A 24,835-nucleotide genomic window follows, 5' to 3' on the forward strand; every position below is an offset into this window, starting at 1 on the left:
AAAAGTGCACAAATGCACTTACACGACAGTTGCACAAATACTTAAAATACACAAAAGAGAGCAAACATGCACTTAAGGCATGTACTTCAATAAAAAAGAAATGCTTGAGGCTCTCAAGCTTACAAAACAAAGGGGGGAACACCCCTATTTATACAAATGCAAAAGGCCACATGGGGGGGCTCCCAAAGGAGTTGTTGGGGAGCCCCCAACGACTCTATTGGGGGGGGGGCCCAATGTGACACCTTAAATAAAGAAAATAAAAAATAAAAATAAAGGGAAAAGAAATAAAAGAAAAAAAGATTACAACATATTCCAAGTGGAATATGCGCAAGATGTGAAATTACAATAATACCCTTTTCGGGTAAAATAATAAAAAGATATATATATATATATATATATATTTATATAGAGAGAGATATGTATACATATCTTTAGAATATGTATATGTATCTCTCTCTCTCTCTCTCTATATATATATATATACTTACAACATCCGTTTTGGAGATATATTTTAACACCCCCCCTCAAACTTACGGTGCGATAACCGCAAGTTTGTCAAGAAGGAAATGAAATTTGGGCGAGCAAAGAGCCTTAGTGAAGAAGTCTGCTAGTTGATACTAGACGTCATATACGGGAGATCAATGACCTTCTTCAAGTATTCTTCCCTAACATAATGGCAGTCCATCTCTATATGCTTTGTTTGCTCATGAAAGGTGTGATTCTTGGCAATATAAATTGTACTTTTGTTGTCGCAGCATAGCTTTGTTGGTTCTCTAATAAACACCCCCATATCTTCCAGAAGACGTCGAATCTATACAATTTTCATGGTAGTGGATGTCATGACTCTATATTCTGCTTCAGTGGATGACAGAAAAACCTTCTGTTGCTTTTTACATCGCCATGAAATTAGAGACTCACCTAAAAAAACACAAAAACCAGTGGTGGAGTGACGGTTATTAGGGTCACCTCCCCAGTCAGAGTCAGTATAAGCAATTAACTTTAATTCAGAAGAAGAAGATAAAAATACTCCCTTATTTACAGTTCCCTTTAGATATCTAACGATGCGAAGAACAACACTCATATGAACGATTGTGGGAGCATGCTAGAACTGACTAGCTATGTGAATAGAATGAGACAAAACAGGCTGAGTGATGCTCAGATACATCAACGAGCCTACCAATTGCTTGTAAGGAGTAGGGTCGGTCAGAGGGATTCTGTCATTAATCTTCATTTTTTATCCCACTACTTCAGGAGTTTCGCAGACTTTGCCATCTGAAATTTCGGACCTGTTAATAATCTCACAAGCAAGTTTAGACTGAGATAAAAAATAACCACGTCGAGAATAAGCAACTTCAATTCCAAGAAAGTATGTCAGAAAACCTAAATTTGACATCTCAAATTTTGAAGTCAAGACAGACTTAATACCCTTGACTCCTTGAACATCATCACCTATAATTAGCATATCATCAACATAGAGTAATAATATCACAATCCCTGCATCAGATTTTCTAATAAACAAAGCAGTATCAGTATAACAAGAGGAAAATTCATTTTCCAACAATACACTGGTAAATCTATCATACCAGGCTTTGGGAGCTTGTTTCAAACCATAGAGAGCTTTTCGAAGGCGAAGAACTTTATCTTTAGGAATCTTCATGCCTGGTGAGGCATCCATATAAACTTCTTCGTTAAGATCACCATTTAAAAAAGCATTTTTCACGTCCATTTGAAAAATGTTCTAATTTTTAATAGATGCAATAGTGATAAGACATCTAACTGTAACCATTCTGGCTACAGGAGCAAAGGTTTCTTCATAATCAATACCATATTCTTGTTCATACCCTTTTGCGACTAAGCGAGCTTTGTATCTCTTCAGAGATCTATCACTCTTAGTCTTAACCTTAAAAACCCAACGACAACCTATAGTTTTCTTTCCTATAGGTAGAGTTTAGAATTCCCATGTCTTAGCTTTTCTAAGAGCGTTGAGTTCATTTTGCATTGCTTCTTACCATTTTATACATTTTTTAGCTTCTTCAAAATTTTTTGGTTCAAAGTAAGAATGAATAGCGCTAAGACAAGCCCTATATCTGGGTGAAAATGAATCAAAAGAAACGAAATGAGTTAGAGATCTCCTATTCCTTTCGGATCTTCTATGGTCAATAGTGGGAACAGAATCACTATATTGATCAATAGCACTTCTGAAAGTATCTCAATTTCTACAAGAATAAGTTATAGGGTCACTTGAAATCCTACCTTCTTGGATATTAGGTGAGTTATATTCACCATCATCAACCTCATTTTCCTCATCAGATTTTGATGATACGTCATCATCACTAGTTATATCATCATTACTCCATAATAAGTCAAATAAGAAAGAGTAATCAACATTTTCTTGTTGAGAAACGTTCTTTTCAAAGCCACTTTCGTTTTCTAAGAATGTCACATTTCTTGAGACATATAACTTATCATTTGTAAGATCATAACACTGAAACTCTTTTTGAGTTTCGAAATATCCAAGAAAGGCGCAAGGAATAGCCTTGGGAGAGAGCCTGCCATTCTTATCTGTAAGTATAAAACGCTTACAACCAAAGACCCGTAACCTATTATAATCAGGTTCTATCTTATGTAATACTTTAAAAGGAGATATCTTTCCCAAATTCCTAGATGGTAAGCGATTTATAAGATACACAGAAGCAAGAGCTGCTTCGGCCCAAAAGTTTTTAAGAATATTTTGAGATATAAGAAGGGTCCTAAAGGTTTCAATGATGTGCCTATGTTTTCTTTCGGCCAACCGATTTTGTTGAGGGGTTTTAGGACAAGATCTTTGGTGAACAATACCATTATTCTCAAGGTATTCCTTAAATGGTTTTTAGAGATATTCTCCTTCAAAATCACTTCTAAATATTTTTATGTTACTGTTGAATTGATTCTTGATCATTATATGAAAAGTTTTAAAACATGAAAACACTTCATGCTTATACTTAAGAAAATAAATCCATGAATATCTGGAAAAATCATCCACAAAAATTACATAATAAGAGAAGCCTCCTTTTGAAACAACTGGTGCGGGTCCCCAAACATCTGAATAAACAATTTCGAAAGGTTTAGAAGTAAACATAGTTCTTTGATTAAAAGGCAAACTTCACATTTTTCTGAGAATACACTCTTTACAAGAAAATGAACTTTTACAGAGATCTTTTACAAAATGTAAGTAAGACAGCTTTGTGATATTAGGATGACCAAGTCTTTTGTGTCACACATTTACATCTTTGTGTCGGGCAACATTACAAAAAAAAAATAGAACTTGAAGGGAGTTCATATAAAATAAGTCTCCCTTTCTAAAGTCTTCCCCAATCAATTTCTCGGACCGATGATTCTGTATTAAACATTTATCAAAAGAGAATTTAATATCGCAACCATGGTCCGAGAGTTGAGAAACAGAGAGAAGATTTAAGTTTAGCTTAGGTATAAATCTAATTTTTGGAATAAAAAAATTTTGAGTTTCAAAATTACCTATGCCTTTAATTTCAAGAGAGATTCCATCCGCAGTGGAAACAAAGGATGAAAAAATATTTTTTGAATAATCAGAAAGAGAATATATATTTGGAGACATATGAAAGGATGCACCGGAGTCCAAAAGCCAAGAGACTTTACCTGGAGGAGAAGAGGTAGACACGGCGGCACCGGAGGTAGCTCCCTTGAGGAGAGGTTGAAGAGCTTCCACTATTCAACTTATAGAGAGAGGTCCACTTAAAGATGCCTCCTTTTGCGGTATACGGGTGGTGGCCATGGCTAGAAGCCTCTTCCATTTAGGACATATAGGTTTGATATGCCCGGGTTCTTTACAGAAATGACAAATAATTTTGCTATAGTCCTTTTTTCCTCTTTGCCCACTATTTTTACCTTGATTTTGTGGTTTAAAATGAGGAGGAAGATAGGCTTTTACATTGTTTCCGAGTCTTGATACGGCATTGACCTCATCTTTTTTTTCATAATTACAAGGAACAGCAAGAACATTTTATCCTTGTTTACTTAAACCCATACGGGTCTCTTCACCACTTAATTTGGTGATAACATCTTCAAGAGAGGGAGGAGTAAAAGATGATAAAAGAGATGACCTTATTTGCTCAAATTCGAGTCTTAGCCCATTCAAGAAGTTGAAGAACCGATCTTCAAGTTGCTTGTGACGGAGTTCTATTGCTTCTCCACTCCATTTAGGCTCGAGCATAGCAAGCTCATCTCAAATAGAAGAAAGGTTGGCGAAATATTCTCTAATAGACATGTCGCCTTGTTGAAGAGTAAGAGATTTCTTTTGGAGGTAGTATTTATGTGATAGGTCTCTTGAGGTATACATTTTTTCAAGATAATGCCAAGCTTCCGAAGCTTTCTTGAACTTGATAATATTAGCATTAATCTTGGTTTCAACCGACGAGAAAATCCAAGAAAGAATCTTAAAATTCTTCATTTCTCATTCGTCATGTTTCTTGGAGTAATCCTCAAGCACTTTGGTTATTTCATCTCCCTCAAGAATCTTGATTTCTCCATCTTTAACAATAGTAATCTTTGGTTTGGGTTCCGGGCTTGTGCCTTGCACATAACCCCACAAACCCTTCCCTTTTATGTGGGCCTCCATGTTTCCGGCCCAAACATGATAGTTGGAGCCATTTAGTTTAAAGCCGAGAGCAAAGAAGAACTCTTTTTCGCCCATTAGAGAGTAAATATGGAGGAAGAAATACGTACCAAGAGGAAATCTTTACATTTTACTTACACAAGATTCTTCTAAAATATTGGAGAAGCAAAATCCACCACTTCAATCTTTAAAACACCCAATGACACGCTTTTCGAGGCACTCAAAAAACAAAGAATCCCACGATCCTCTATCACCAACCTTGCTCTGATACCATGTAAAATTGCCTACTAAGATGCTACAAGCACAAATCCTTGAAAAAATGCACAAATGTACTTACACCACACTTGCACAAATACGTAAAATACACAAAAGAGAGCAAACATGCACTTAAGGCATGTACTTCAATAAAAAAGAAATGCTTGAGGCTCTCAAGCTTACAAAACAAAGGGGGGAACACCCCTATTTATACAAATGCAAAAGGCCACATGGAGGGGCTCCCAAAGGAGTCGTTGGGGAGCCCCCAACGACTCTATTGGGGGGACCCCCAATGTGACACATTAAATAAAGAAAATAAAAAATAAAAATAAAGGGAAAAGAAATAAAAGAAAAAAAGATTACAACATATTCCAAGTGGAATATGCGCAAGATGTGAAATTACAATAATACCCTTTTCGGGTAAAATAATAAAGATATAGAGAGAGAGAGAGATACATATACATATGTTTAGAATGTGTATATGTATCTCTATATATAAATATATATATATATATATATATACTTACAACATTCGTGTTGGAGATATATTTTAACAGGAAGATCACTGCTTCAGAAATTCTTCAACCACGTAGTGGCAATCCATTTCTACATGTTTAGTTCTTTCATGAAATGTATGGTTGTCAGCTATATATATTGCAGTCTTATTATCACAACACAGTCTCGAGGGTGTCTGAAGATGAACGCTCATGTCTTTAAGTAATCTTCGCAACCAAACGATCTATGATATTGTAGTAATCATTGCATGATACTCATCTTCATTGGATGATAATAATACTTTCTGTTGTTTTTTGCGCTTCCACGACATCAGAGAATCACCTAAAAAATACAAAAAACAGTAGTTGAGTGTCGATCATTTGGATCTCCTCTCCAATCTGAGTCAGAATAAGCAATTAACTCAATAGAGGAAGAAGAGAATAACAAAAGACATCTAGAGATAGAGGTTAGTAAATATCTAACAATTCTCATCACAACACTCACATGAATTGTGGTAGGAGAATGTTGGAATTGGCTAGCAGTATGTACAAAATGCACAATATCAGGCCTAATAATAGTTAAATAAGTCAGGGTGCCAATCATTCGGCGATATGGAGTAAAATCATCCAAAGGTGTTCCACCATCAATCTTCATCTTGACATTAATAACTTCAGGTGTGTCCACTTTTTTTCATCAGTAATGCCTGACCTGTCAATGATATCATTAGCAAACTTGGTTTGAGAAAGCAAATATCCTCTAGGAGAGTAAGCAACCTCAATTCCTAGAAGAAATCGAAGAAATCCAAGATCAATCATTTTAAAATATTTTTTAAGAATACATTTAATATACTTTACTCCATGTTTGTCTTCACCGGTAATGATCATATCATCAACATAAAGGAAAAGAATAATAATCCCTACATCAGATTTCTTAGTAAACATGGTAGTATCAATCATAATTGGCAAAACTAGCGAGTCAACTCAGAAATCGCCCGAGTAGACTCGGATCGGACCCCAACTGGGTCACAATTCAAGACTGCTGATCCAACCCATTAATTAAGTTTTTTATCATGTATTTTATTATTTTAATGCATAATTCTTATATAAAGTCATTTGTTATGAAGAATCTAATATTGTTCAATGAAAAAAGTTAATAATAGTGTATAATTATATGTTTTTGCAACTTATCTAATGACATATTAGCTTAAAGTTTAGTTATTTTTATGTCTTATTCATGTGCTTACACTATAAAATTAGAGTCCTGACTCATCCGGGTCACCGAGTTAGTAGGGGTTCGATTCAAGCCCGAGTCATGAGTTTGCCAACTATGGTATTAGTATAACAAGATTTTAAACCAAACTTTAGCAAAACATAACTAAAACGGTCGTACCAGGCTTTGAGTGCCTATTTCAAGCCATAAAAAGTATTTCTCAATCGAAGTACCTTTCCAAAAGGGACTTCATATCCAAGAGGTAAATCCATATAAACTATGTCACATGGGTGCGGGTGCGGGTGCGGGTGCGGGCGCGGGTGCGGGTGCGGGGATTCGGCACTTCCAAAAAACCCGGGTGCGGGGGTGCGGCAGGGGCAAAAATGTAAAGGCCAATTTGCCCCAAGTTCAAAGGAAGAGAAAGCAAAAGTTGGCATCTGTGGGAGCATCTCACAAAGAAATAAGTTGAACCAATGAAGATTGAAAATTTAGTTAAACCATGTTCTCTCAAATCATGGAAGCCCTTTATCCACTAATCAAAAACTTCTCTCTTTTTGGTGCTGCGGTGTCTACATCATCACTTCCTGGTAAGGTTTTATGACTTTTGGATTCTGGAGTCTCATTTTATATAACTCCACATTCCTCTTTACTTTTCGAGTGTTGCACTAATTTAACACAAAATAATATTTTTACCGCATATGGATCCTCTCTTAGCATAAAAAGCATTGAAAATTTTGAAAGTACTTCAAAATGCTCTATTTCAAAAGTTAAGCTTGTTCCAAAACTAAATTTAAAACTCTTTTATGTTTCACGAATTATCGACCATGGGTGGTGTCTCCTCGTCAAAAAAGTGTTTTGTGCAAAATTTCTAGTCCGAGAAGTAGATTGGGTAAGAACATAGAAAGAAGACCTTTACTACATGGATCATTTTCTTCTTCCAAAAAGCAATTATAATGTTCAAAATGTAAATTTAGCTTTATGGCATCAAAGATTGTGACATCCTAGTTTATCAAAATTATCTCATATATCCCATTTAAACAAATTTTGTAATGAAAAATTCTAAATTAAGGATTGTGTTCTCAGAAAAATGAGGGCTCTTTCCTTTCCAAAAAGAACCTTCTTCTCTTCTAAACCATTTGAATTAGTGAACTCGAATTTGTGGGGACCTTCTCCTATTTAATCTAAATGTGGTTTCTCTTATTATGTAATATTTGTTGATGATTATAAAAGATACTCTTAGATATACTTTCTTAGGCACAAAAATGAGGTTTTTAATAACTTTAAAAAAATGCCATAACTTTATTAAAAAACAATTCAAGACCAAAATTTCTATCTTCCGCTCTGACTTTGGGGGATAATTTATGTCAAATGATTTCAAAACTTATTTTGAAAATAATGAAATTATTCATCAAAGATCATGTGCCTATACTCAACAATACAGATTAGCTGAGAGAAAACATAGGCACATAATTGCAACTACTAGAACCCTTTTAATTGCAAAAGATGTTCCAAAACATTTTTTAGCTGAAGCATGTTTGACGGTTGTGTATCTCATCAACCGACTTCCGCCATCTAAGCTTGAAAACATTTCTCCTTATGAAAAACTTTTTAAAATCTCTCCTAATTATCTTAGACTAAGACCTTTTGGATGTAAATGCTTTGTTCTTACCGGCAAAAATGATAAACTCTCTCCTAATGCCATACCATGTGCTTTCTTTGGATATGAAGAGACTCAAAAAGGGTTTAGATGCTTTGATTTCAAAAAGGACAAACTATATATATCCAAGATTGTTCGCTTTATAGAAAGTGAGTTTTTTTCCAAAATATGCCTAAGAAAGACTTTGAGTATTTTTTTTGCTTGAATTATTGCCTCAAAATAAGGATGATCCTTTCATTGATAATGATAGAGATAAAGAGCCTCAATCAAATCAGGGATATAGAAGACGTGAAAATGATAGTCAATCAAATGCCTTAGAAAGATACTCCACCTTAGAAAATCAACAATACGAAGGAGTCAGCAGATCATTTAGGACTTTTAGACCCCCTGATAGATTTGTCTCATATGAATCATTTTCACCACAATATAGGGGACCTAGCTAAAATTGTGTCCTATTTTGAGCGTACCACATATAAACAAGCAAAAGAATATCCCTAATAGATAAAAGCTATGAATAAAGAATTAGAGGCACTTAAAAAATCTATAACTTGGGAAATATCTGATTTGCCTAAAGATAAGAAAACTATAACTTGTAGATGGGTGTATAAAGTCAAAACTAAGAGTGCTGAGACCTTAGAAAGAAACAAGGACATTTGGACCAATAGTTTGGATGACTTCAGTTAGGACCCTTATTATTGTTGATGTTATTAAGGGTTGGCCTATCTACCAAATGGATGTAAAAAATGCATTTTTAAATGGAGATTTAAAAGAAGAAGTTTATATGCTATGTCACAGGGATTCGGCTAGCAGGGTGCCGCACCCGCGTCGACGCGGGTGCGGGTGCCGCACCGGGTGCGGTCAACCCGATCCTGGGTGCGTTGACCGCACCCAGGATAATTTATGTCTTTTTTTTTTTAAATTGCCCCTGCGAATTTTTTTTAAAAAAAAAAATCTGCTGACAGCAGTTGTCAGCTGCTGTCAGCTCCTGACTTTTCAATGATGGTGGTAGCCTTGCTTGTGCTATCGTGCAGCTGTATATAAAAAAAAAATCTGCTGCTATCAGGAGCTGACAGCTCCTGACTTTTCAATGATGGTGGTAGCCTTGCTTGTGCTATCATGCAGCTGTATATAAAAAAAAAATCTGCTGCTGTCAGGAGCTGACAGCTGCTGTCAGGAGCTGACAGCTGCTGTCAGCTCCTGACTTTTCAATGATGGTGGTAGCCTTGCTTGTGCTATCGTGCAGCTGTATATAAAAAAAAACTGACAGCAGCTGTGACAGCTGCTGACTTTTCAATGATGGTGGTAGCTTTGCTTGTGCTATCGTGCAGCTGTATATACAAAAAAAAAATCTGCTGACAGCAGCTGTCAGCTCTTGACTTTTCAATGATGGTGGTAGCCTTGCTTGTGCTATCGTGTAAAATTTGAAAAAACCCGCCCCCGACCCCTTAAGAAAGTATATCTAAGAGTATCTTTTATAATCATCAACAAATATTACATAATAAGAGAAACCACATTTAGATTAAATAGGAGAAGGTCCCCACAAATTCGAGTTCACTAATTCAAATGGTTTAGAAGAGAAGAAGGTTCTTTTTGGAAAGGAAAGAGCCCTCATTTTTCTGAGAACACAATCCTTAATTTAGAATTTTTCATTACAAAATTTGTTTAAATGGGATATATGAGATAATTTTGATAAACTAGGATGTCACAATCTTTGATGCCATAAAGCTAAATTTACATTTTGAACATTATAATTGCTTTTTGGAAGAAGAAAATGATCCATGTAGTAAAGGTCTTCTTCTCTATGTTCTTACCCAATCTACTTCTCGGACTAGAAATTTTGCACAAAACACTTTTTTGACGAGGAGACACCACCCATGGTCGATAATTCGTGAAACATAAAAGAGTTTTAAATTTAGTTTTGGAACAAGCTTAACTTTTGAAATAGAGCATTTTGAAGTACTTTCAAAATTTTCAATGCTTTTTATGCTAAGAGAGGATCCATATGCGGTAAAAATATTATTTTGTGTTAAATTAGTGCAACACTCGAAAAGTAAAGAGGAATGTGGAGTTATATAAAATGAGACTCCAGAATCCAAAAGTCATAAAACCTTACCAGGAAGTGATGATGTAGACACCGCAGCACCAAAAAGAGAGAAGTTTTTTATTAGTGGATAAAGGGCTTCCATGATTTGAGAGAACATGGTTTAACTAAATTTTCAATCTTCATTGGTTCAACTTATTTCTTTGTGAGATGCTCCCACAGATGCCAACTTTTGCTTTCTCTTCCTTTGAACTTGGGGCAAAATGGCCTAATATGGTCCGGTTATCCACAATTATGACAAGTCAATATAGTTATTTTCTTATTGTCATCATATTTAGACTTATCATGGTAAGGTTTTGAAAAAATGTGGTGGTTTATAAACATTTGTATTGGCACCCGGTCTTGAGACGGCCAACACATTATCCTTTATCTTCTTAGATTTGAGCATAGATCTTAATCTTGTCTCCTCCATGCATACTTGAGCCAAGACTTTATGTAAGGGAAGAGGTTTTTCCTTATGAATAATATTGACCTGAATCTGTTCAAATTTGGGTCTAAGAACTCTAAAAAATTGGAACAATTGTTCCTCATGCTTATACTTCTTCCATTCTTAAGCATCATTAGGAGTCTCTCATATAGGCTCAAGTTTAGCGAATTGATCCCAAAGCCTTTTGAGGGTACTATAGTATTCCCTCATAGGCTTATCACCTTGTTTGCAACTATGTATTTTGTCTTTGAGATCTCATTTGTGTGCCACATCTTTTTGAGTATATGTTTGTCTAACATATTCCAAAACCTCATCAGCTTTTTCAAATTCAAGAATATTGAAGCAAGGCTCCTCATGCATACTTCTCATAAAGAGGGAAAGAACCTTGGCATGGCCTACTTCCCACTCTTTATAGGCCTTTTTATATTCAAGCATAGTCTTTTCTCTTTCAATCCCCTTAAGACTTTCTAATTTTGGATTCACCATCGGTTCCGACAACTAATTTTGGAAGAATTGATTGTGGTTACAAAGCGGATCCATCAACAAAATGCCACAAATATTTACCCATGAAAATTCTTTTCACCGTCGCGGCCCACATGTTGTAGTTTTCCCCATCAAATTCGATTAAAACAACCATTACAATTTTTTTATCGGCCATAGTGGAGGAAAGAAAAGAGATAAGAAAAAGAGAAAAGACGAGAAGAAGATAGCGAGAAAAGTATTGAAGAAGTTTGATGGTGTGCTTCCCGAGACAACGAGCCAACAAAACAATGTTTCACTGATCCCACGGTCCTCTTCACGTACAAGCTTTCACCCAAGAGCACTGAAGGCTCTGATACCATGTAATGAAATACCAAGTGCACAAACACAATGTCACAAAAGGGCTACAAGTGTGCACATCCACAAATACACAAGCCATTTATGGGCCAATTACAATAAGCCACCAAGGGCTAACACATAAATCTCTCAAAAGACAGCAAAAACTCAAGTAAAAAAATAATCTTTTATTCAAATATGCTTTCAGCAAGCATTACATAATACAAGGGAGGAAATGCCTTTTAAATAGGCACTCCAAGACATAAGGGGCCTAGTTGGGCCAGCCCCAACATCTAGATTCATAGCCGTTGGGGCTGGTCCAACGACTTGTCCAACAGCTAGTTGGACCAGCTCCAACAGCTATATTACTGTTACAACAGTAATATTTAGAAAAATAACAAATAAGAAATAAAAAAAGCCAGCCAGTCACTAGTGGACTGACACCTATTACAAAAGTGGAATGACTGAAATACCCATGATGGGTATTTCAGTTTATATACACAGAAGTATATATATATATATATATATATATATATATACACAATACATTTTAACAAAATACATGTGTGTGTGTGCTCGTGTCTGTCCATGTTGTACAGATCTTAAAAATTGAAAATACTCACCAACAACCAAGTGCAAAATGTGAATCAACAGATTTACAAATCACATCTTAAAGGATACAATATATGATTCAATCAGCATACATGCAGGCCAATGGTCACCAAAAATTGGTGTAGCTTTGATTAGATCATACATTAAATGAACAGAACACAAACAAGGAAAATTTACAAGGTCAAGTAATCTTCTTCATAAGAACAGATCTAACTCCAGGAAATACCAACAACTGACAGCCATTAACGTAAGAGAAAGATACCCAGGTTCAAGATATTGCACATATCTGTCAGTAAAATGGAATCCAACATTAACAGCACAATATCTCAAAATACCAACAACTTTTCCCCATTTTACAGATTAAAAAGTGGTAGTTGCGTTCTTGCTTGAGAAAATATATCATGCTTTAGGCAGAGGGATGAAAAAAATTAAACCTCACAAACAAGTACCTAAAAAAAATTAGTCTAAAAAGAAAAATAAGAAGAAGAAACCTAGGTCATTGATAAGTCATATGTAACTCGCACAGTATCAATTAAAGTACCTAAAACACCAGAGGACAAGTTTTGATTAAGCAAATCCCAGCCATTTAAATAAAAGACATGAAATTCACCGTCCATAAATCAAGGATTCCCAATTATCAAGTGTTACTTAATTGAAAGTAAGCATTAGGTTCATGACAAAGCCTAGAAATCAATCACTGATCTATTTTGAGTACTTCCACAGGATTACACCTCAACAGAAAAGTAAAGTGTAACGATGGCAGGTGACTGAGTTCAGTGGTTCCTCATATAAATTTATACTCTAGAAAAGCCAAAAGAAAACGGTAATTACAAGAACCAATGAAAACCCATTTGATATTGATTAGGAAGAGCCAGAAATCCTACCACTCAAACCACCAGCATCCACCTATCTATTGTAAAACACTACAAACTCATGCATAACATACATCATCGTCTTCAATACTTGCCACATTTGTAAAGATCCTACCACTCTCCCATACTTCTCCCAAGCACGCTCCTACATATCAAAAAGCAAACACACACACAAAAGGACCTCATCTCCTCCAAAACATTGTCAATCCACTATCATTCGTAACTTGAAACCATACAGTTCAACCTTGATGACCAAATAATCCCATCACCCAAATCATTAAATTGGTGGCTACACATCAGAAAGCAAGAACCCATCTCCCAGAAATCATTTCAAAGTCCATAATCATTCATAACATCAATATCTACAACCCAATAGTTCAAATAGAAAAATGAAACCAAGTATCAAAGAGGAAAATCCAACAAGAAGATACCATCAATAAGACTTGTTACCTTGCCATCTATGAGGACCCAACAATCATTCCGGTTGTTGTGCTCGGATATCTCCTGCATGGAGCAGAGTTTTGTGATGGTTGGCATGTTTGGGCAGCAGGCACACAGCTTTTGAGCGCCACCCAACCACAAGAAACCTTTGTATTTATCACCTGCCTCGCCCCCAAAACAGTGTGGACTGTGAAGGGTTCTCTCCACCTCTCTTGGAAATTTGTTGTGTAATGGGAACTGGCGATTTTTTTTTTTGTCCAAAATAACCCAGTCAACCACCGTCATAGTTTGGACTTTGGGCGTTCCCTCGCGGGCCGAGAGATGCGGATCGGATCCAGAACAGCTGAATACATGGGAAAGTAACAGCCAAAAATTGCAGAACCTCCATGTGGATCCGACCCATTTTCATCCTTAACGTTGACCGTAAGTCCGGTTCGGTGTTCACAGCTTAAAGCTTATGAATGTTCTCCTGGACTGCAGGGATAGTTTGGAGGTGGTTTCGGGCTTGCGGCATGGAATCTCCGCCTTGAGCACCTATGTGATTAGTTTGAAAATAATTTCTGTGTTTTGAATAATTATGCTGTCTATATGATTAGTTTGAAAAAAATTTATGTATTTTGAATAACTATACTGCTTATGATTGTTTTAAATAACTATGCTGCCTGAAAAAAAAATTGGGTGATTTGAATAACTGCTGTTTATATGATTAGTTTGAAAAAAAATCTGCATTTTGAATACTTATGTTGTTCACATGATTCTAAGTTAGTGTGCATGATCTCCATGTGGTTTAAGTTGAAAAAAAAAAATTTGTAGCTTGTGTGCATGCTATACATATAGTTCTAAGTTAAAAAAAAAAAACAATAGTATATATGCATGCTGTTGTAAGATGTAGATACAAGCATGATTAAATTTTATAGTTCCGCGGATTGATGCACAGGAGTAAATGTTTACTTTGCCATTTGAAATTTGATCATAGCTGGACATATAGTAGAGACCCGATCAAACTACAGCCAGAGGGGTTGGACACGTTTAGCTTGGACCTGACTTGAGTAAGCTCAGTTGCTTCTGACAATGCTAAGGCCAAGCCAAACTTCAAAAGCTTTCTTGGGTTAATGCACGGCTGGTAAACGAACCAAATGAACTAAACAAAGAGTGTTCAAGCTCAGCTTATTCTTTTGGTGAGCTGAATCGAGCTTGAAGCCATGGCCAAGCTAAACGAACCATGCTCAAACTAGCTTGTCTACAAAGAAATACATTTTTTCAATGCTGAAACTAATTGAATTGGACCCTTAACCCGCTCAACCAAGCTCAAACTGGCTCATTTAGAAAACAATACATTATTCTAATTTGTAAGGAATGGGATTCGAACCCTAGAATTCACTACAACAAAGCAGTAGATTAGCGACGACCACATTCCGTCGCTAACATGGTTAGCGACGGATTAGCGACAACGAGGCGACAGTATGCTTACGTCGCGAATATTTCGACGCTAACTGGCGATGGAATTATTCCGTCGCCAGGTCCGTCGCTAATTGCGACGGAATAACGAGCGCTATATTCCGTCGCCAATCCGCCGGTACTAAACGGCGACCACGGCTTGGCGACGGATTTACTTTCGTTGCTATGCCGCCGCTAGATTAATATGAATAGCGACGGATGGTTCCGTCGCTAATCCGTCGCAAACACGAAAAAAAATTTAAAAAAATTTATTTGAAAATTAAATACCGAGCAATTTCTATTTCCTGTACAATTTATATTTCCTGTAAATAAAAAACAAACTACACAAAAAAATTCATATAACAAGAATCTACAACAATTAATCGTTCCACCTTAAAATTAAGAAGTTTAATTATTTACAATTCAACAATTACAATTAGGAAACATAAAAAAAATAGAACTTCTTCAACACAGTCCTCTAATCATCGCCAAGATTTTGTGCGTCTTCTTGTTCATTGTCTTTATCTGTCCCTTCAGCTCCACTACGCTGATTATCGCTAGCAGCCTACACAAGAAAAGAACAGTCAGTATTGATAAACAAAATATAATGAAATAAATTATATACTATATGTGATTCTATCATGTGCTCATGTGTGATCTAAGGCAATAAAAAAACTCTATATGTGATTCTATCATGCTCATATGTGCTCTAAGGCAGACAAAAAGTTATATATATATGTGATTCTATCATGCTCATATGTGTGTTAAGGCAGTCAAAAAATTGAATATCTGATTATAGCATGTTCATATGTGTTCTAAGGCATCTAGAAAAACTCTATATGTGATTCTACCATGCTCAGATGTGCTTTAAGGCAGGCAAAAAACTATATATGTGATTCGATCATGCTCGTATGTGTGCTAAGGCAGTCAAAAAATTGAATATGTGAATATAGCATGCTCATATGTGCTCTAAGGCAGGCAAAGCAAAAAAATTTATATGTGATTCTATCATAAATGATATATAGCATGTTCATATGTGTTCTAAGGCAGTAAAAAAACTCTATATGTTATTATAGCATGCTCATATGTGTGCTAAGGCAGTCAAAAAACTGAATATGTGATTATAATATGCTCATATGTGTTCTTAGGCAGTCAAAAAACTGAATATGTGATTATAGCATGCTCATATGTGTTCTAATGCAGTCAAAAAACTTTATATGTGATTCTATCATGCTTATATGTGTTCTTAGGTAGGCAAAAAAACTTTATATGTGATTATAGCATGCTCATATGTGCTCTAATGCAATAAAAAAACTCTATATGTTATTATAGCATGCTCATATGTGCTCTAAGGCAGTCAAAAAACTGAATATGTGATTATAACATGCTCATATGTGTTCTTAGGTAGTCAAAAAACTGAATATGTGATTATAGCATGCTCATATGTGTTCTAATGCAGTCAAAAAAACTTTATATGTGATTCTATCATGCTCATATGTGCTCTAAGGCAGACAAAAAAACTTTATATGTGATTATAGCATGCTCATATGTGCTCTAATGCAATAAAAAAACTCTATATGTTATTATAGCATGCTCATATGTGCTCTAAGGCAGTCAAAAAACTGAATATGTGATTATAACATGCTCATATGTGTTCTTAGGCAGGCAAAAAGTTATATATGTGATTCGATTATGCTCATATGTGTTCTAAGGCAGACAAAAAACTGAATATGTGATTATACCTGAGAGGGACCTGGAATCGAAGATCCCCTATCCTGAACAGCGGCCTTGATCTCATTTCGGAGAAAGGGGGCGACGGTGTATTGGAAGTAGTTATTCAGTGATTCATTAATGATCTGGCGTACATCATCACCGGAAAGAATAGTCGAATGCTTGGAGCTTATGTCGGCGCAAGAAGTCGGTGAGCCGTAACTGGAAGAACCAATAACTAGTGAAGTGTTCATATTACTCCCAAACCCGAACACGCGACCTTTTTTGGGTTCACCTGCTGCAGTCACCCATGTTGTAGGATCAAATGATGGATGTTGAGTAGCGTCATCGTCATATCGCTCTACCATCTGTTGCTCATATGCCTCCTACAAAATAATGTTTAAAGTATTCATTAATAATTAATAATAACATTATGATAACTTGCATACATATTGCAATGATTATTAATAGAATTAAAATATACCGTTGTCGTTCTCGCCTTCTCTGATACGAAGACTCCCATGGTCTTCCGTTTATGTGTTTCTACAAACACATCCTTATATGGTACACTGCCTCCTTTTTCTGCTTCCTGCGAAGTTAAATGATAAAAGATTTAGTACACAAGTTTGCAACAATACTTATAAAATTAATATTATATATTGATAAGTTACCATTTTCTTTAGGTGGCGCCCAAATGTCTTAGATCCACCTGTGTGTAGATGGGCTTCGGGCATCTTCGATCGATTTTGTGCTGCCTTCGCAGAGCGATTTCTAAATGCATCTCCCGCCCACTTATCGCACATTTCATCCCAGTAATCTCTCCTGATAGTAATAGGACCATGGCCCTTCCACAGTAATGGATCATCTACTACGCCAGATGCTTTTTTTGCTGCAGTCTTCATAGTGTGCAGCATGTCTGCAAATCGATTGGCAGTCACCTTCTGTCACACCTTCCTTGCATCATTTTCTTCCACTGTAGTTGCGAAGCGATTCGAAGCCAACAAATATTTTCAGAAAGTTAGTAGACATTGCTTAAATAAATTAAATATGAAACACATTAACTATGAGGAACAACTGTATACCATAAATGAGGACCACAATCTGTCTAACACCTCCTTTGGGTACTCTTTCCATTGAGCAACTGGTCCTGGTAGATGTTGAAGAAGTGAATTCCTAATCTTCCGTACTACTTCTTGTGGCTCAAACCTCGTGCTGCATATGAATTGTTACACAGTAAATATCAATATAAAATATTTAAAAGATATGCAATAATTGAAAACAAAATACTTACGGTCGATTATCGATATACACTATTCGAATGAGTCTTCTTGTGCCAGCCTGAGAAGACCATGTTTCCTGTGTTGGCTGTTGACTTGTGTGATCAACTGGTGTAGGTGGGTCGTGTACAGGCGCAACATCATCTGTAAAAAAATACATTAGAAATTCTCAGAATGCGCATTTGAACTAATCAAGCATCCAATTAGTTATATGATATACCTATCACAGGAGCCCGTGAAGATGAAGGCTGAGCCTGGCTACTACTGGATGAGCGACCATTATAACCTCCACGAACCATATTCTAACAAATAACATATGTCATACAATACATTCAAATAATTCACATCAAGTACTACAATGCATTCAAGTCATTCACATCAAGCATTGCAATGTATTCAAATAATTCAAATCATTCACATCAAGTATTGCACTAATTCAAATCATTCATTGCATAAATTATAATATATTCAGATAATTGAAATCATTCACATCAAGTATTACAATACATTCAAATAAAATTTTTAATCATTCACACCAAGTATTGCAATACAACTCACATCAAGTACTGCAATGCATTTAAATAGAGGTTTGTAGTATAAGATTTTGCTCACTAGCTTGAGAATTCTTCCTCGTCACTAGTTTAACTTTCTTCTTGTTCTTCTTCTTCTTCATTGTTTGCCCATCCACTTGGTACATCATTTGGATTACATTCCTCTATGAATGTTTCATCGGCCAATGGAGATATGACATGCATATCATGCGCAACATCATGACCATAAGCGAAGTCATAGACATCATCTGATTGATAGTAATCGTTGTCTTCAGCTAACTCATTTTCCTGTAACTGATCATACTCGGGGTATAGTTTAGATTTCACCTTGCAAACTGCCCACCATTCATTTCTATCTGACTTTTTTATACTCGGATATGAAGTATAATAAACTTGTTGAGCTTGCGAGGCTAATATGAATGGTTCATATATTCCAAACCTGGATTTATGATTCACCTCCATAATGCCTAAAGCTTCGTCGAGTCTTGTTGCAGTTGGATCAAACCAATGACACTTGAATATCGTAACCCTGTTATTCATGCCTAAGTAAGTTAACTCCATTATTTCCTCTATAACACCATAGTAATCATGTTCATTTTCACCGTAGCTGCTACCCTTGACACACACGCCACTATTTATCGTTGATTTGTTTATACCGTAGTCTTTTGTATGAAATCGATAACCATTTACGATATACCCGTTGTAGCATTGCACAACTTTGGTCGGACCATTTTCTAAATCACATATTCCTTGATCTTTAACATCACCATGGTGAACCTACGCACAGACATAAACAATGATTGTGATCACGATCAATTAAGTAACTTAGTGTTGTTTATAAGTACAAAATTTATGTTAGCTTTTTTACCAACTGTTTCAACCACTCCACAAACTTAGTTTCACGTTCTTTTTGTACTTCTGCATCAGTGAGATGTGAAACTTCGCTTTGCAACTCCAGATCAAATCGTCTGCAAACCACAAATACTTATATTACCGAGCCATGTATCCACATATAGAACATAAAAGGATTTATAATTGAGTTGCATATACATATACTTACTCGATGTATGAGTCGATCACTGAGCAATTAAAAAGAATATAGATGTGTGTTGCATCTTGCTCTCGATCTGTCAATAGCCTTGATCGGCAACTACCAAATGCATGCCCAAGTGGTTGAAATATCGACAGCTTGTCAGCTATAGTTACTTGTTCTCCATCATCGTTACGGGGCGGGCATGTGTAACGTGTTGGAATATGAGGTTCGAAGTACATAGATGAGAAATTTGAAATCTCTTCTAAAGCGTACGCCTCACAAATAGAGCCTTCTACTCTTGCTTTATTACGAAACTTTTTTTTTAGGTCGAACATGCATCTGACAAGAATATACATTTCAAATTTTAAATATCTGTCATTAAAGAGACAAATATAAAAAAACATATACCTTTCAAATGGGTACATCCATTGATATTGCACAGGGCCACCAACCCTTAGTTCATATGGCAGATGTATGATCAAATGTTCTATAACATCGAAAAATGCTGGCGGAAATATCTTTTCTAACAGACAAACAGTGGTGATGACAGAGTCCTCGAGATTCTTTATATCTGATACAACGATCTCCGATGCGCACAATATTCTGAAAAATCCGCTCAACTCAGACAATACCCCCCATATAGGTTTGTCTAACATATCATGGAATGCTAGGGGTATCAATCGTTGCATAAAGATATGACAATCATGGCTCTTCAACCCATATAACTGTCCATCGTCAATCTTCACAGCCCGAGCAATGTTAGAGACATATCCATCTGGAAATCTCAGTTGTCTCAACCATTGACATACATGTTTTATTTGATCAGGTCCGAGCACGTACTTCGCCTTTGGTTTCAGTACTTTGCCATTATACTCTTTGAGTTCCAATTCTGGTCTTTTACATATTAATTTTAAATCCATACGGGCCTTCGGATTATCCTTCGTTTTTCCTTTAATATTCATTACTGTATTGAACACATTATCAAACACATTTTTCTCTACATGCATCACATCCAAATTATGTCGTATCAATAGGGTCGGCCAATACGGTAGTTCCCAAAAAATAGATTTTTTCGTCCAATTGTGATCCTTCCCAAATTCACGGAAGGGTGTAGAACTGCGGGCATCTGTTAATACATCTGGAAAGTATCGCAATCTTCTTAGAATCTCTATGCCGGACAATCTTGAGGATGAACCTTCCGTTTCAGTTGTGCCTGCTTTAAATGCATTCTTTTGACGTCAGAACGGATGATCGCTGGGTAGAAATCGACGATGGCACTCAAACCAGCAAGGCTTCCTTCCATGCCTTAATCTAAAAGCTTTGGAATCCTCCATGCAGTACGGACAAACCAACCTCCCATGTGTGCTCCAACCAGATAACATACCATATGCAGGGAAGTCACTGATTGTCCATAGAACAACGGCCTTTATGTTGAAATTTTGTTTTTTGTGGGCATCATACGTGGTAACACCGTCATCCCACAGTACTTTTAGTTCATCAATCAATGGCCTTAGATATACATCAAGATTTTGGCTAGGTGAGGTCGGACCAGGGATCAACAGAGACAAGAAAAGATTTGGACGTTTCATACACAAGCTTGGTGGAAGGTTGTATGGAGTTACAAATACTGGCCAGCATGAGTATGAAGTTGATCTACCCCCAAATGGATTAAATCCATCTGTACATAGACCGAGTCTAACATTTCGCACTTCCATTGCGAAGTTCTGATGAGTACGATCAAAGTGCTTCCAAGCTTCAGCGTCAACAGGATGCGTGATATTGTTTTCATCGTGTCAAACTTTATTTGCATGCCATCTCATGTGTTTAGCTGTCCTTGAAGACATATACAATCGCTGCAATCTAGGAGTGATAGGAAAGTAGCCGAGCGACTTGTATGAAACTTCCTTTGATCTCGTGCTACCATTGCCTCTTGTCTTTGGCTTGAACCGAGGATGCCCACATGACGGGCATGATATTCGTTTTCCTGCTCCTTGAAATACAACATGCAGTGATTTGGATAAACATCAATCTTTTTGTAACACATACCTAGAGCATTGACCATAACTTTCGCACGATAGAAATTTTGTGGCAATTTCTCATCTTTAGGCAACATACTCTTCACAATCATGCACAAACGGTCAAAACATGATTGACTCAAATTATACTCGGACTTCAAATTCATTAGTTGAAGAACTGCAGACAAGATAGCGTGACTCTCACAACCGTTCCAAAGTGGCTCATCATCATCTCTAAGTAAATCATAAAATCTACTAGCTGCATCGTTTGGTGATTCTTCATCTACGACAGTTCTTACATCACTAGAACTCATAGTAGAACCCAGTTCTGTTCCTGCGGCATCAAATATCAAATTCGTATATGAATTATTGTGCACCACATTCACCCGTGCATCAAAATCGTTTCTAAATTCTTCTCCATGAAACGTCCAGTTCTAATAATCACTCACAAAACCCTTCCTGTATAGGTGATGTCTAACGCCATGAGGTTCTACAAATCGATTATTCTTACAAATCTTGCAGGGACACCTAATCCGACCTGTGGGATCTACTGTACTGACACTTGTCATTGCAAATTCAATAAAACTGTCAACACCATCCATATATTCATGCGATAACTCATTGTCCACTATCCTACAGTACATCCATTCACGGTTTGCAGTCATTTTGTCGTATGATGTTACGAATAGTATCCTAACCAGTTAAAAGAGAACCATCAGAATGCTATGATGAAGAAAATATCAAATTTATCATGCAATATATGATGTCATACAATCACAAGAATTATGATGCATGCATTGATAACTTAATATTTTCATGTGCAAACTATTCATGACACGATACATTCATTTGAAGCATGCTTTCAATATACAATTTTACATGGAAGACATAATCAAATTGAAAGTAACTACATGTAAGCATGAATACAATCACATCAAACATTGCAATACATCGAAATAATTCATATCAAACAAATGTCAAACATGTATCTGCAGCAAACACACTTCAATATCCCACTAACTACTACCATGCCTAGCATGGACTCCGTACTCAAAAAATAAGAACACTTCCATATTCATACATTAAAATCATGCTCAGCATAATCTCCGAACTCCAACAAAGCAGTCCTAGATATCAACAACTAAGTGAGTGTGTGAACAATAAAGTGTTACATTCAATAAATTAAATAACATGTGATGCGCTTGCATCACTTACTCACCACGGGTATTTACCCGATTTGCATTATTTTTGTCACTTAATTACCACGGGTGGCGGGGCACAAGCGAGTTCCGTTGAAAAATCTGCACAAAAAAACACTGTGTTAAAATGAATATTTTTCAAAGCTCACAATGCTCCCCCTGCGTACACTCCCAGATACCATATTCAATCTATATCTAGTTGTTTGGTACTCAGACCTCAATCAAACTGTACAAATGACAATTATGTTCCCAATATCAAAACTTGAACTTTAAAGGGATGATTATGATCACTGCTACTTTCTTTACACTCTTTTGAAGAAATTAAAACCACCAAGATAACTTGTCTGAAATGCCAAAGATACAAACTAGAGTGCTAGAAAAAAATGGACAAACCCTCAGTTCAAACAATAAATATGCATGTGGTGCTCAAATCTGTTACAATGTGAAGGCTGAAATGATGCCTATCAAGATGAAGAAGACAATGGGAATGGGTGCCCATTGTAAGATTGCTTATAACAGATACAAACAAATTGCTTAAATCATAGTCATGCCACAATTGCATGATATAGCAATGTGATGTTAAAGTGAAAAACACACGAATTGTAGCAGAAGCAAACTTATCTTAAATATAGCACAAATACAATTAGAAGGCACCTAACAATGAGCAGATACAATCAACAAATCTCAAAATTTCAATATCCTGCATGATGAATCTTTTTTTCCTGGCCATATTGAAAGGCATTGAAAATACGAAAAGCAACATAAAGTTCATGCAACACTGCCAAATCAGGAATGAATCAGGAGTTTATGATGTCTCAGTTATAAGCATCATAAAGTTCATACAACACTCCCAAGTCTGCAATGAATCAGGGTTAAAATGTCTCAATTAGACAACAGACAAAGAAATATCTCAAAATAAGTGGAAATTTGCAGCATAAACAAAACAATGGTGTACTAATCCTACATCAATCAATCAACATCAACCCACTTAGATGTGACAGATAATGAAATATCTCATGATATGCAATAGTGTAAGAATACTGGATCGTCACTATAAAAATGAGCATGGGAAGTGTCACAGATTCTACAAATAAGCAAATAAACATGACAGCTGCTCCTGGCACCAGATGCTAATTTAGGACAAAGGATGGAATCAGCAAAAAAATAATAACAAATATTTATAAGCACCACATAATTTTTTATCAGCAACATGCCCATAGTCATAAAGATCCATCAAGAGATGGACAGGATGAATGAAATGTATTTCCTTGGCAGGATGCCAAGAGTACGAAGAGAGAGAGAGAGAGAGAGAGAGAGAGAGAGAGAGAGAGAGAGAGAGAGAGAGAGAGAGAGAGAGAGAGAGAGAGAGAGAGAGAGGATGATATCCCTTTAAAAGAAACCCTAAAACATCTCCCACCTTCAGTAGTGTTTGAGGGATTGAAAGAGCACAACGGCTAGGTTAAAAAAGAGAAGGCGATAGAGATTGGGAAAGAGGAAGCTACAAAAGGAAGGGAGATGACAGAATTCTTTACCTCGCTAAGGCAACACTGGATGCTCGTTGTAGTACCCAGACGAAACCTATCGATCAAACCCCATCGCTCAGACCCCTGTCGATCAAGAACTATAGAAACCTGACGATCTAACTCCGTCGCTCAAACCCCTATCGAGCAAAACTTGAACCCCGACGATCTTGCATCATGTACGGGATCGTCCTTTTGGGTATTCGAGGGTTTCAAGGAAGATGGTGGTGAAGGGATCAGGTGGATAGGAGAAGTTGAGAGGGTTTTGAGGAAGATGGTTCGCAGGTAGCAGGGTTTGCGAAGGATGACGGTGGTCTGGCGATGGAGGAGCAACAGTGGGGAGAGGGCGCAACCAGGAAAGGGGAGCGGCGGCTGGCGAGCGGCGGCGGCCGAGCGGCGGGAGGGAGAGGGCGGCGGGCGGGAGCAAGACAGCGAAACAGGAAAAAGAGAAAGAGGGATGAGATTAGGGATTTATGCGACATTTAGCGACGGAATTATTCCGTCGCTAAGCCGTCGTAAATCAAAATACCAAAAAAGCGACGAAATATAGTCTGTTGCTACGCCGTCGCTAATTAGCA

General features: G+C 36.7%; 1 protein-coding gene and 1 long non-coding RNA gene across 2 annotated transcripts in view; both read right to left on the minus strand.

Annotated features, from left to right (window-relative positions):
- The window catches only part of LOC149818870 (cytochrome b5), a 37,696-nt gene extending 23,928 nt beyond the window's left edge, over positions 1-13,768 (minus strand). The window contains exon 1 of the mRNA XM_089984321.1: positions 13,525-13,768. Within this exon, the coding sequence (XP_089840447.1) occupies positions 13,525-13,611 (87 nt within the window). The 5' untranslated portion in view covers positions 13,612-13,768. The remainder of the gene's footprint in view (positions 1-13,524) is intronic.
- Positions 13,769-15,323: 1,555 nt separating this feature from the next.
- LOC149818871 (uncharacterized) lies at positions 15,324-16,802 on the minus strand. The gene is made up of 2 exons (XR_016427099.1): positions 16,695-16,802; positions 15,324-15,517 (listed from the first exon to the last, which is right to left on the minus strand). It is a non-coding gene; the product is annotated as an uncharacterized LOC149818871 (long non-coding RNA).
- Positions 16,803-24,835: the final 8,033 nt, after the last annotated feature.

This window comes from Nuphar pumila, chromosome 13, assembly GCF_984573655.1.
Source record: "Nuphar pumila chromosome 13, dmNupPumi1.hap1.1, whole genome shotgun sequence".
Lineage (NCBI taxonomy): Eukaryota > Viridiplantae > Streptophyta > Magnoliopsida > Nymphaeales > Nymphaeaceae > Nuphar > Nuphar pumila.